The 12,534-nt window shown below is 59.3% G+C and overlaps 5 protein-coding genes across 5 annotated transcripts; 3 read left to right on the forward strand and 2 right to left on the reverse strand.

Annotated features, from left to right (window-relative positions):
• Positions 1 to 696: 696 nt before the first annotated feature.
• PLICBS_000816 (trifunctional dihydropteroate synthetase) lies at positions 697 to 2,101 on the reverse strand (the record flags this gene model as incomplete). The annotated part of the gene is made up of 3 exons (XM_018318146.2): positions 697 to 1,663; positions 1,730 to 1,938; positions 2,000 to 2,101. The coding sequence occupies 3 exons, from the start codon at positions 2,099 to 2,101 to the stop codon at positions 697 to 699; spliced, it is 1,278 nt and encodes a 425-aa protein (XP_018183671.1).
• Positions 2,102 to 3,958: 1,857 nt separating this feature from the next.
• Positions 3,959 to 5,316, forward strand: PLICBS_000817 (uncharacterized protein; the record flags this gene model as incomplete). The annotated part of the gene is made up of 3 exons (XM_018318145.2): positions 3,959 to 3,971; positions 4,081 to 4,342; positions 4,464 to 5,316. 3 exons carry the CDS (start codon positions 3,959 to 3,961, stop codon positions 5,314 to 5,316), a joined length of 1,128 nt encoding a protein of 375 aa, XP_018183670.1.
• Positions 5,317 to 5,766: 450 nt separating this feature from the next.
• Positions 5,767 to 7,456, reverse strand: PLICBS_000818 (ADP-ribosylation factor GTPase activating protein, ER-Golgi transport; the record flags this gene model as incomplete). The annotated part of the gene is made up of 5 exons (XM_018318144.2): positions 5,767 to 6,104; positions 6,170 to 6,891; positions 6,944 to 7,127; positions 7,190 to 7,325; positions 7,385 to 7,456. 5 exons carry the CDS (start codon positions 7,454 to 7,456, stop codon positions 5,767 to 5,769), a joined length of 1,452 nt encoding a protein of 483 aa, XP_018183669.2.
• A 399-nt stretch (positions 7,457 to 7,855) lies between these two features.
• On the forward strand, positions 7,856 to 8,709 carry PLICBS_000819 (mitochondrial import inner membrane translocase subunit tim21; the record flags this gene model as incomplete). Its single annotated transcript, XM_018318143.2, has 4 exons — positions 7,856 to 8,128; positions 8,180 to 8,364; positions 8,417 to 8,471; positions 8,524 to 8,709. The coding sequence occupies 4 exons, from the start codon at positions 7,856 to 7,858 to the stop codon at positions 8,707 to 8,709; spliced, it is 699 nt and encodes a 232-aa protein (XP_018183668.2).
• A 1,914-nt stretch (positions 8,710 to 10,623) lies between these two features.
• On the forward strand, positions 10,624 to 11,211 carry PLICBS_000820 (uncharacterized protein; the record flags this gene model as incomplete). Its single annotated transcript, XM_018318141.2, has 1 exon — positions 10,624 to 11,211. One exon carries the CDS (start codon positions 10,624 to 10,626, stop codon positions 11,209 to 11,211), a length of 588 nt encoding a protein of 195 aa, XP_018183666.2.
• Positions 11,212 to 12,534: the final 1,323 nt, after the last annotated feature.

Consider the following 12,534-nt stretch of genomic DNA (forward strand, 5'->3'; position numbering starts at 1 on the left):
CGAATAGACGGGCAAGCACTGGCATGGCGGACCCGAGTTTGTGGAGCGGCCTCCCGCTGAGATGGTGGCGGCATGGACCAGGCGGTTGGTGGCCAAGAAGCAGCTGAGCATGGGGCCAGGCCCGACCAACTCTCCTCCATGCAGTCCTACACCGGTGATCGGCCGCGCATCCCAGATGCGGCCGAGATGGACGTCGCGGTGACCAGACCCTTTCTTCCGGGACGGAAACCCAGGAGTACCGTCATGCTTGTCGCGAAGTCACCGTGGATATGCACCGGGCAGGGAGAAATGGGCAGCCGCGGACGCCAGGAGGGGTGTTTGAATATTGAATCATGGTGGGCCCCTTATCGACGTGACTGGGGTCACTTCCCGGCCCCGACAAGCTGACGAGACGCGGGCGTTCCAGCTTCCGCTGGGCATGTATTATAGACGGAGGGCCTCGTGATCGTTCCCAGACAGGAACAGCCAAGACCTGGGAAATATGACGAGGCGTCTGGCAGGAGGCGTCATGCTCGTCTTGGCACAGTGGCCACCCGGAGGGCACTGGATGTTCCTGTACTTGGGTTGACATCTGTTGACGGCCGGCCCACTTCCCTTGACCCTGCGGCCCCTGCCCCTCACCGAGTCTGCCGTCGACGCTGCCGTAGCACACGCTCCTCTTTGGGGGTGCGGGAGCCGTGTTCCCCAGATGACGCACTAGGGAGATCTCCAGATGGCATCCGACATGACCGCCACCTTGGTCATCTCTCGTGCGTCATGCACGCGGACCACGTCGGCTCCTCCTTGCACGGCAGCCGCCACTGTCGCAGCCGTTCCCCAAATCCGCTCAGACGGCTCTGTCACTCCCGTCGCCTTGCCCACGAAAGACTTTCGACTTGCGCCCACGAGCCAGGGCAACCCTTCCAGGCCAGGCCAGCATCTCAGCTCTGCCAGACTCCGCAGCAGCTCAAGATTTTGCGCACCCGTCTTGGCGAAACCAATGCCAGGATCAAGAATCATCCGCCACCGCCGGATACCTGCTTCCTCGGCGGCAGCAACGCGGTCCAGGAGCTCCTTGGCCACTGTAGGGATGAGACCGTCCGGATATGAGGTGAGGTCCACCATAGACCTTGGTGTTCCCCGCATGTGCATCAAACAAATGGTCGCGCCCAGTCGGGCAGCAGTCGGCAGCATGTCCGGGTCCAGCATTCCAGCCGAGACATCATTGATGATGTCGGCTCCACTGGCGACAGCCATCTCTGCGACGCGCGCACGGTAGGTGTCGACGCTGATGGCCATGTCACGCGCCTCGGGCAGGGATCGGATGAGCTCGACGGCAGGGACGATTCGAGCCGCCTCCTCTTCAGCCGTTACCTCTGGGCGGCCGGGAGCGGTTGACTGGCCACCAACATCAATGATGGTGGCCCCGCTACGGACAATGTCGACTATCGTTCCCGACAGGTTCTCCAAGCTGTGGCGTCCTCCATCAGAGAAGGAGTCTGGCGTCAGGTTGAGGATGGCCATGACATGGGTCTTGCGGTTGTGTACCAGTGGCGTGAGCGCAGGGGATGTGGTCCGCAGCGGGATGACGGGCGAGAGTGGCTCCCGTGCCGGCAGCTCGTTGAGGTAATCCTGCACGAGCTTCCACGGCCTAGACGAGTCAAGTGGCCTTGAGGGAATTAACCTAGAGGGGTCATGTATCAGAGACAACTGGACACCTCGGAATACAAATCGCGGGAGGGCTACTTACTCGGCCAACGGCCTCAGGACGAACTCGCGTTCAGGGATGCCGATATGGGGGACCTTGAGCCTGTCGTGGTCAACTTTCTGATCCCCGTACAGCAGGACGTCCAGATCAATGTTGCGGGGTCCCTTGTCGATGACCTTGTGGCGGCCCATGGCATTTTCAATCGCCTGAAGTTGGTCCAGCAAGGCCAGGGGCTCGAGGTCCGTCTCAACCTGTACCGCGGGTGAGTATGTCGCCGGCATGGCGCAGGCCTGATATGGGACAGTGACAAACCTCGCACACGCCATTGATGAACTGGCCCTGATCCATCACGTACATGGGTTTCGTCTCCCAGAGGCTGCTGGTGCGCTTCACGCGAATCCCGCGGCAGTCCATTTCCTTGCAGGCCCTTTCAATCTCGGCGACGCGATCTCCGAGGTTGCTTCCAAGCGCTATGTATGCCGTCACCTTTCGCGGTGCGCTGTGGCACGCGCAGCCTGAATGATGGCGGCCAGGGCGGACATGGCGTGGCTCATAGACTCTGCGGTGAGGATGCAGCTGTCTCGCCGGCAGTTGGCGTGCAATTGAAGGCTGTATGCGCGGACCCAACCCAGCACGGTGCGAGTGAAACCGTCGGCAGTGTCGCAGACCCTGAGGCACAGAGCCCCGGACTGTCGAGAAATACATGGCGAGCCTGAGGACGCTCCCTCGTTGAAATCCCAGAGGGCCGTTGGGGGTGTTTTCGTGATGTGACGTTGGAAATTTGGGGGACTGGCCACTAGCGGGACCTCAAAGGGGAAAGGTCGCGAACCTGTCGGGTAGGCGCCGCCCGCCGGTCGCCAGCCAGTACGAATGCTCATACGACGTACGAAGTACACCCACGACCTACACATGGCGTGCCACAATGGCAGCTACAACCACCGGCCACAGAGGCAGGTGCCACGGAGCTCGCGCGGTTTCCGTGGGGCGGGGCGGCGGCCACTGCGCTGCTCTGATCCGCTATCAAGAGTCTAGCAGACACCTGTAACGCCCGGGGAGGTCGTGTGCATGTGTCGCCGGCCTTCCCTTGGGCAGCGACAAGTTGCGGGTACTCCTATTACTCGTACAGCTGAAGCCCGAGTCCCTTGGATCGCGCGCCTCAGCGCGATACCTGCGTGCCGCGGGGCGATTGAATGGCGGGACTTCTTGCGGCGCACCTCCCGGCTTCGCACAAAGCGAGCCTTTGGCATCCGGTGGGCGACGGCGCCTTGCCCGAGAAACACATTACCTACGGTAGCAGGGAACCAGGGCTACTACTACTAGGTAGGCAGGGACAAAGTAGAAAAGTCCAAGACCTTCGACCGGCCCCTCGTCGTCCTGGGAGACACCAACCATTGCTCCATTAAGCCGGGATCGCCACTCCCATTGGTCTGCTACTCGCATCTGATAAGATCAGACGGGCGACGATTGCAATGGCCTGCAGGGGCACAACAGAGTCGGCGGAGACACTTGTCCCAGGGTGCCGTGCCCCAGAGACGGTACTCGTACTTACGAGGGGCGCGCACGCCGCAGCGCGGTATGTACGAGGCAGGCCAAGCCGGCGTACCGTTTCCTGCCACACAGCGCTTGCGAGTCACATGTTTGAGTGGTGCTCCAGCACGGTCGACCACCGACGCGTGACCACGAAATGAGAATAAAATAAGGATAAAAACGACAGCATAATGAGGACGAGCGACCCAGCAGAAAGAGCGCAGACGGCGCCAAGCAGTAAATGGTGATTAATAACTAGACTCCGAGGTCGCGTCTCGGCACCAGCAAGCCGCTGCGCTGCAGCCGTTGCCGCTGCCGCTGCCACTGACTGTCCCAATGCGTGGCCTCCCCCGTCGGAGAAACTCTGTGCCCGGGCTTCCACCGCGCCTTCCAGCGCAGACAATGTCCCTCGGCTTCGCCCCTTCCCCGGACCCCCCAGAGCGCGCTAAACCCAGACGGTGCTAGCCCCTCCGCGAGCCTCGGCACGTTTTTGCGCTCGCCGCACCCAAAGACCCCGAGCGACACCATCGTCCCGCGCCGCCGCCCCAGCTCATGTGAGATTATTATACCCGTCGCCGCCGCTACAAAACTCTCTCCCCTTCAAACCTCGCCAACTCTCTTGGATACCGTTCCCTTTCCTCCTCTTCGCTGCTTCCAACCCCGCGCGTATCTTTACCAGCGATCCTCACCCTTACCTTCTCCTTCACCTTTTGTCGCAAAAGCCCGCCACACACAACCGTCAAGATGGCCTCTCCGCGTACGTCACCGCCCGGCTCTTCGCTCCCCCCCCCCCCCCCCCCCCGGGGAGCCGTTCGGCTCGTCGCGGAGTGACACGAGCAGGCGGAACTGGACTGACACCCTTGCAGAGCAGATCCGCACGCCCATCACCGATCTTTTCAAGATCAAGCACCCCATCCTGCTGGCCGGCATGAACGTGGCCGCTGGCCCCAAGCTGGCTGCTGCCGTCACCAACGCTGGCGGTCTCGGTGTCATCGGCGGTGTCGGCTACACCCCCGACATGCTCCGCGAGCAGGTTGCCGAGCTCAAGGAGTACCTCAACGACAAGAACGCCCCCTTCGGCATCGACCTGCTTCTCCCCCAGGTCGGTGGCAATGCCCGTAAGACCAAGTATGCGCTCCTCTCCCCCCTCGCCCCCACTTGCTCGCGCGCCCAACCCCGGCGCGTGCGCAATCACATGTCGGTGAACCCCGATGCAACGACAGAAAATGCTGACTCGGGCGAACCATAGCTATGACTACACCAAGGGCAAGCTCAACGAGCTTGTCGACGTCGTCATCGAGTCCGGCGCCAAGCTCTTCGTCTCGGCCGTCGGCGTCCCCCCCAAGGCCGTCGTCGACAAGCTGCACGCCCACGGCATCGTCTACATGAACATGATTGGCCACGTCAAGCACGTCAAGAAGTGCCTTGAGCTCGGCGTCGACATCATCTGCGCCCAGGGCGGTGAGGGTGGCGGCCACACCGGCGACATCCCCACCACTGTCCTCATCCCCGCCGTCGTGAACGAGGTCAAGGGCCACAAGTCCCCCGTGACCGGCGGCCCCGTCCAGGTCGTCGCCGCTGGCGGCATCCACAACGGCCAGCTGCTCGCTGCCTCCCTCATGATGGGCGCTGGCGCCGTCTGGGTCGGCACGCGCTTCATCCTGACGGACGAGGCTGGTGCCCCCAAGGCTCACAAGGAGGCCGTCCGCACCGCCGGCCACGACGACAACATCCGCACAATCATCTTCACTGGCCGCCCCATGCGCGTCCGCAACAACCCTTACATCAACGACTGGGAGGTCAACCGCCAGCAGGAGATGAAGGAGCTCGCCGCCAAGGGCACCATCCCCTACGAGGCCGACCTCGACAAGTTCATGGGCGAGGGCGCTGAGCACAAGGGCGTTGAGAGCAACAACGCCGCTGCCGAGTCTGAGGACGACGATGACTTCGACGACCCTCTTGAGCAGTTCCGCCCCTACCTGATGGGCAAGTGCGCTGCCGTCTGCAACGAGACCAAGCCCGCAAAGGAGGTTGTCGACGAGTTTGTCAACGATGCAGTCTCGTGGATCCAGACCGGCAACAAGATGATTGCCAAGCTGTAAAGACAGTTGGGTCTGCCATTTGACGTTTTTTTATTATCCCCTGTTATGACCATGTAGACTACATAAGGCATTGGACGCGTGCATAATGCGAATACATTCAAAATCAGTAAATGAGGCTTTGGTGCAACCTGATGATACGTTTTGTGAATTTGATACGTGACATGAACTCGAAAAGTCATGAACAAGCGGTACGTCTATTTCATGCTAACCAACTTTGACATCACAAGTACGCCGTATTTTCGTCCCCTTGCTCCGGCCGACAAAAGGGTCGTCAAAATCCGTGCAGCCTCAGGTCGACCCGTGAACCAACTTCATAGCGACGCCATTTCCTTCACAGCCCACCAGGATGCTTCATACAGCCAAATACGAAATCGTGTAGAGCCCGCGGAGCCTTATGCCGGACCCGAGGTCGTTCGAGGCGCGCCACCGAGCTAGTCGTTTACTCAGCCCTCAGCTGCCGAGGTAAGCACGGATGGCGCCCTGCAGCCGCGTAGCGCCCTCTCCGAGAACGTTGCTCAGGTTCTCGAGGTCGTCGCTCGCCGTGATGCCAAACTTGCGCACAAAGTCCTTGGCCGCGGACTCGAGGTCGCCGTAGTCTTCCTCGACCTCCTCCTCGGGCCGCCCGAAGTAGGCGTTGGACGAGATGGAGGTGGCTCCCTCGAAGCCCTGCAGACGGGTCTTGGCCTCGGCTTGGGCGTTGGGATCGAATGCTCCTTTGCCGAAGTACTCGTCCGAGGAGATGCCCTTTTGCGCACCGAACTTGGAGCGCGCATAGTTGTTGGACTCGTCTATATGGCGGAGTGTGAGCATATGTTATGGACAGTCACGGCTCCTTCATGGGGAGAAGACATACCTTCGGCAGCGGCCTTGACAGGACCAACGGAGCCGAAGCCACCGGCGTTCTTCTTGGCTGCCTGAGACTGAGCGGGCTTGCCACCTCCAATCTGGCCGAAACCGAGGCGACCCATGCCCATGCCCAGTCTTTCGACCTCCGCGTTGGACTTTTGCCGCGTGTGGGAGCTGGTCGAGGCGGACGGGCTGACGGGAGTGGGCGAGAGGATAGTCGCGGCGGCTCCTGACGGCTCCTTGGTCTGCTCCTCCTCGGCATCCGGATCGTAGCCCAGCTTTGCGATGCGCTCGGCTTCCTCCTTTGCCTTCTTCTCCGCCTCATCAAAGTCAATCACCTCACCGGTGACCTTCTTGGCGCCCAGCTTCGTCGTCTTCTTCGCGCCGAGGACGTTAGCTTTCCGCGGCCCGCCAGTGGTGGTAGTCTTGCGCAGCGCCGCCGACGTCGTGATGCGGCTCGCCGCAGGCTTGTTCTCTCCAGTAGAATCCGCCTTGGCGAGTGGAGATGGTGACCGGCCCGCGTCCTTAGCGTTGCCATTGCCGGCGTTGAGGAAAGGCGAGGGCGTTCGGCCGACAACCGGAGGAGTCGCTGTGCGCGAGAGCGGAGGAGTCGGACGCTTGATGGCAGGCTTGTCCCACGAGGAAAAGAAGTCGTCATCAGGCTCACCAGCTGGCGTGGAAGAACCATCGCCTTCGGCCACATCGGCAATAACCACTTCGCCCGGGAATCTGGGAAATGGTAGTCAGCACACGAAGTGTGAAGGGGGTTTACTATTCATACTCCTTGGCATCCCTCGCGGCGCGGCGCTTCAGCTCATCCTTGTACTTGGTCGCAGCGTTGGACTGATATTTGGTCTTGGGGTCCTTGCTGTTGAGCGCGGCAGTGCCGCCGTTTTGCTGGAAGAACTTGGTGGCAGACTCGTTGCCACCGACCTTCATAAGCCGAAGCTGATCCCATTGCCACTCTGTGCCATTGTCAGGACCTGTCTGTGTCTTTTACTTGCAAGGCGATGATTGATGCACGTACGATCGAGGTTGGTGGAGCGCACAAACGAGATGTGCACGCCCAGGTTGCGGTGGTTAGAGGAGCAGTCGAGGCAGAGGTAGATGCCGAACGGCACCGACGTCCACGTCGGGTTCTTCTGGCCGCAGTCAAAGCATATCTTATGGCGCCACGAGTCAGCACCTCTCCGAAACGCGACGGGCGCGTCCCCGGGCTTACCTTGTTGGCAGGCTTGGACTTGAGCTTCTCAAAGATCTTGTGCGACTGCTGCTTGGTCGCGAGGCCGCTCATCTTGGGCAGGCGGCGGTGGCCGTGTCGCGTATTCGGGACAAGATAAGTCGAAGCAGTCCGGGGGCGATGGGTACGTGACGTCGGATGCCTCGCGGGCGGCAAGTCGGAGGACAGATCTCAGCCAGAGAGCACGGAGCGGGAGGGTTTGGGCGTCGGTTCAGGAGACGTGATGTGGAGGGGCGGCGAGCCTCTGCTAAGGTAAAGTGGCATATCAGCGGCGCTAGCCCTGATTGGGCGGCAACCGGGCCCCACAGGTCGCTGCTGCAACATTCTGCCGAGGGCAGCTTCATCAGCAGGTGCTGCTGCCAACGACTGGAGTATTTCGTCTTTGGTTTCGACACGACTGCTCCGCCATCGCCAACCCGTAGTCCCTGGTGCCATGGACTGCGAGGAGCCGCCATGATAAAACCGACAACTTCTCTCCTCGCGCTGCGCTCGCGCGCCTGCGCCGCCGCTCCTCCGTCGCTACGGCCTGCGTTCCTGACGAGATCGTATGCGACGCAACAGGGTCTTGGCACGACTGCCAGCCCAGGACCGCGGCGGAGGAGCGTCACGCCCTTCAATGACGACGGCTACGTCCCCTGGAGCGAGCTTTCAGCGGCAGAGAAGACGGCCAGGGCAACGCAGCAGAGCTTCAACTTTGGCATGATTATTGTCGGAGTCGTGCTAACGGTATGACGTCCTGCGGAGTCTCTCGTCGACCTGGTACTGACATTGGAGCAGGGGACCGTTGGGTATTTCCTCTGGACCGATGTGTTCTCGCCCGATAGCAAAATCTCTCAGTTCAACCGAGCAGTCGACAAGATCAAGAAGGATCCGAGGTGCATCGAGCTGCTAGGCGATTCCAAGAAGATCATCGCCCACGGCGACGAGACATTCAACAAATGGCGCCGCGCTCGCCCCGTTGCGTACGAACCCTCATGTATATGGCGCGTGGGCCTGTGGCTGACTTCCCGTTAGGTCGTCTGAGAGAACCGATCCACAAGGGAACGAGCATCTGGTGATGCACTTCCATGTCAGTTGCACACCCGCCTTACCTGGTGAACCCAACGCTAATACCCGCACAGGTTGACGGTCCATTGCAAAATGGCATCGCGCAGATGCACATGGTCAAAAGGCGCGGCGAGAGCGACTACGAGTACAAATACCTCTTTATCGACATCAAGGGCCACGACAGAATCTACCTGGAAAACGCCGAGGACAAGACGACTTCGGGCAAGAAGCAGCTTAGCTTCTTTGGTGTGAAGTGGTAATAATTGCATTGCATCATCTCTTGGCGTGTCAAGGGTGTTGCCTGGAAGGCTACTGGAATGCCGTGGAAGCAGGGCCTTGTTCGGAACTGCTGGTCAAAAAGCGTGAAGTCGCCATCAACTGCAATTTCCCTGCCAGCTCTGTCGCGACGGACATAGGACGACTCTATGAGTTTCCTGGTGTGACCGTCAACTATCCTGAGTCTGAGTTGCAAAAGCACCTCACCGGGACCGCGCGGATTGCGGAAAGAATCTTGAAGAGCCTTCCCCCCTTATGCCCATTATCGCAGATGATGAAATCACTGTCGCATCTGTGGCTGGGGCTGTGGCTATCTTTCTCCCGGAGATTCTGGCCCGTCATGTTGTCCTTTTCGGAAATGAGGGAGTGGCTCGCGAGACAGACACGCAAGTCAGTCACTCTATAGCAACAAAGTCAACATGAGCAATTCCCCGTGATGACTGCGTTAGGTTGAAGTTTTCAGTCTGTCCGCCTTTCAAGCAATGCCGGCATGACTGTCTGTTGGACTGAGATTTGCTCTGGTGTCCGCTGAAACCCAATGCATCTCTGTATCTTTGTCTTGCGCTGCGGTTCCAACGCGCAGGCTTCTCTGCCAATATCGAGGAGAAGTCGTGCCATTAAACAGTCTGTGTGTGCGACACAATTGAGATGGCCAAGGCCTGTCGATGAATCTGAAAGAGAGGTCTAGCTATGGACACTAAGCCCAAACCACTGGTGGAATATAACACCCGGCCACAGCAGAACAACCCCGGAGATACCAAGGTAGCGCATCGCCTTGAGGCTTGTTGGTGGCTGGATATAAAGCGCACGAGACCTCAATACTGGCAGTTTCTCCGCAAGGGCTCGTCACTCAAGGCTCCAGGCAGCCTCGCCCGCACGGAGAAGACTTGGCGTGCGGTAGATGGGCTCGAACGCGCGAGTGTGAAGCAAATAGGCTTAACTGAATGCTGCTGAAACTCCTATTGACGGGATGAACGTTCCTGCCAGGTATGTCATCGGCCTTCTACTTCACTTCGCCTTGCCTTGCGGCACGAGCCAACTCCTGACTCGCATCGTGACCGAGCGCCTCTGGTGGGGACTGGCCCGCACAGTTCGGGTCGATAACCGATGATGCATGCCGTACGATCGCCTACCTGTCCTCAATATTCGAGATCTAGCTAGGTGTATCAGTCGGAAGTCCGCCATTGATGGGAAAGCCATTCACGGTCGTGGCCAGCACACACGAGTGTACAGTACTGTGCAGCAGAGTCTAGAGTCCATTCCGACGAAGAGCTCAGCCAAGCACCAACGTAGAAGAGAGCGGTGGAGTATCTCCCATCTGATCTGCTCATATCCGTGCACCGCCATTTCCACTACATACACATTGTCAGTCCCCGTTCCCCGACAATGGGGTTCCACAAGCGGCTCCTTAATGTGCCTGTAATGGTATCACCACATCGCAGCGCGGCTCACCTGGCGGCCATCGTCGGTGAGCCACATCCATGAAACGACACAAACATGCGAGACGTGCGTCACGCGAAACGCGCTTGCGCTGTAGAGCTCAGACTTCGAATCAATGTCAAGATTTCGGGTGCGGTTTATCGCTTTCGAGGCGACATAGTGAGCGCTCGTTGTCTGTACTGACATAAATGAGACGAAAGCTCTTCGCGACATCGTCGAGATGATCACGATAGAGCCAGTCAGTGAGTGAATCACGCTTTCTTCACATCTATGTCTATATAAATTCGCGTTTCGAAAACGAATCCAAGTCTTTCTGGAACTACAGCACCATCCTGCGAGGCTTGCGGTCTACTTCTCGGTCTACTTCACGAAGAGAGTCTCACGAGGTTTCAGAGGCCTGTTCCGGCGACTCAGAAAAGCTGTTTCACCCAGATCGTATCGCATCCCCTTCGAACAAGATGCGCTTGGTTTCTATTGTCGTGGGCATAGCCACGCTCGCGGGCGCCATCACGCTCCCCCGAGACTACGTTGAGGGCACCTACATGGTCACGCACGACGACGCGGGCAACGAGGTCCATACTCGCATTGGCGGTCCCATCGCACCTCGGGAGCAGGACGGCGCCGCCGTTGAGGCTTCGCCGCAGGACATGGCGAAGCAAGGCAACGACGGCTACTACGCCTTCTGCTTCTGCAGCCACAAGCTCAACACCGGGGACGCTGACGCCGCCGTGGCGGACCTCAAGAGCCAGTTCCCCCAGGACAAGCACTACGACGGTGCCCCCAACTACTACTCGATCCGCGGCTCGGTCGTGGCGTATGCGTGCAATGTTAAGGGAAAGATCTTCGTTAAGAACGCGACACCCCTCCTCATCACGCAAATGCTGGAAAAGGTGTCGAACCAGTGCGGGCGCTACGTGGGGGGTTGGGGCATGTTCACGGAGGGGGCGCTCGAGGACCCCTGGCCGGCGCACTTTGGCTACATGAACTACAAGCCAGGCCTCAACTTCTGTCGGGAGGGTACCAATATCCTGCAGTCAAAATGCTGAGAGGCTGGCCGAGATGCAGCTGGGAAGTGGTCGATGAGGAGAACAGGCGTGGGACTAGTAGTTGCAAGAGTCTTGCAAGGGCATCATGTTGCAGAGGTCTTTGGCGAGAGTGATGCCACCTACCTAGCGCAATGAAACTTGAATGCCTCCAACGTCGTAGCAGTGCAAGAGAGACTCACTATTGCGAGAGCGACCCCTAGACCGTATGCATGGCACACGGCACGGCTGCGCCGTCGGTCGATCATCGACCCTGGCGATCATGTTACCTGCTCCAACCGCCCCCCCTCCGCAGCAACGATCCCTCTACCCCTCCAATATTCGGAGACGCGAAAATTATGCGATTGAGCGACATATTCAAGGCATGGATTGTTGTAGCCGCGCGTTCTCACAAAAGTGCCTTTCCGCAGCGCCAAGATCCGACTGTGATGCGTCGTCCGCTCCTGCAAGGCGCACTGGTCCCGCAGCAATGGGAATGGGGCCAGCCACCAGCACAATAGATAGACTCGGCGTCGCTATTGATTTGCCGGGAGGGCAACAGAGACATGGCGAGACGAAGGCAAACGAACTCGGCATCAGGGAATGGGATGGAATATCGAACTGCAGACATTTGGATACAGCGCGTAGCGAACGGGGGGCCTTGAGGCAGCCATCGAGACCACTGATGACCTGCCGCCAGATGACGTTGGGTCAACCATGGCGCCTGTTGCTTGGATGCCTAACGCATGCAAAGGTACATTTAATGTTTCACATCACTTCGTACATAAAGTCTCACGGTTGCAACGCTTCCCGACGCATGTCGACATCCTCCCAACCCGCGCGGAGAGAGTTTGTGCTCGCAGCGTTGCCTTCCAGAGTCGGTTCTCGATATCCCTTGACGCAACTTAACTGGCCAGCATGAGTAACGCTGGTCGAACAAGGAAGCTCGGCATTGCGGTTGCGTAAGTAATTCAGCACCGTCCAGCGGAAGTCAATGGTACTCGTTGCCGGCCTCGTCATTAGGGGTCCTTTGTCGTCGATCTCGGGGTTGTCATTGCCACCCGGGCGGCGCAGCGCTTGTTTCTCGAACACATCGCTCATACCCTACCGCCACGCATCATCATGTGGCCGGATCACTACAAGGCTCGGCAGCAGGCTCTCTACATCTGTGGACCAAGGGGCAGTGGTCTGGGGGACTGCCCAATACAGCAGGTGACGCTGTGTGTGCCGTTGTGCATCACTGGCGTCGCAGTGTGCCGAGAGGAAGCCGGCACAGAGACTTGTCAATGCCCCTGATGGCAATATACGGCGCAGACGCCGATAGGGCGGGGCGTTCCCCCGGATCTG

The sequence above is a fragment of the Purpureocillium lilacinum genome (assembly GCF_023168085.1).
Source record: "Purpureocillium lilacinum CBS 284.36 DNA, scaffold_1, whole genome shotgun sequence".
NCBI classification, from domain to species: Eukaryota; Fungi; Ascomycota; class Sordariomycetes; order Hypocreales; family Ophiocordycipitaceae; genus Purpureocillium; species Purpureocillium lilacinum.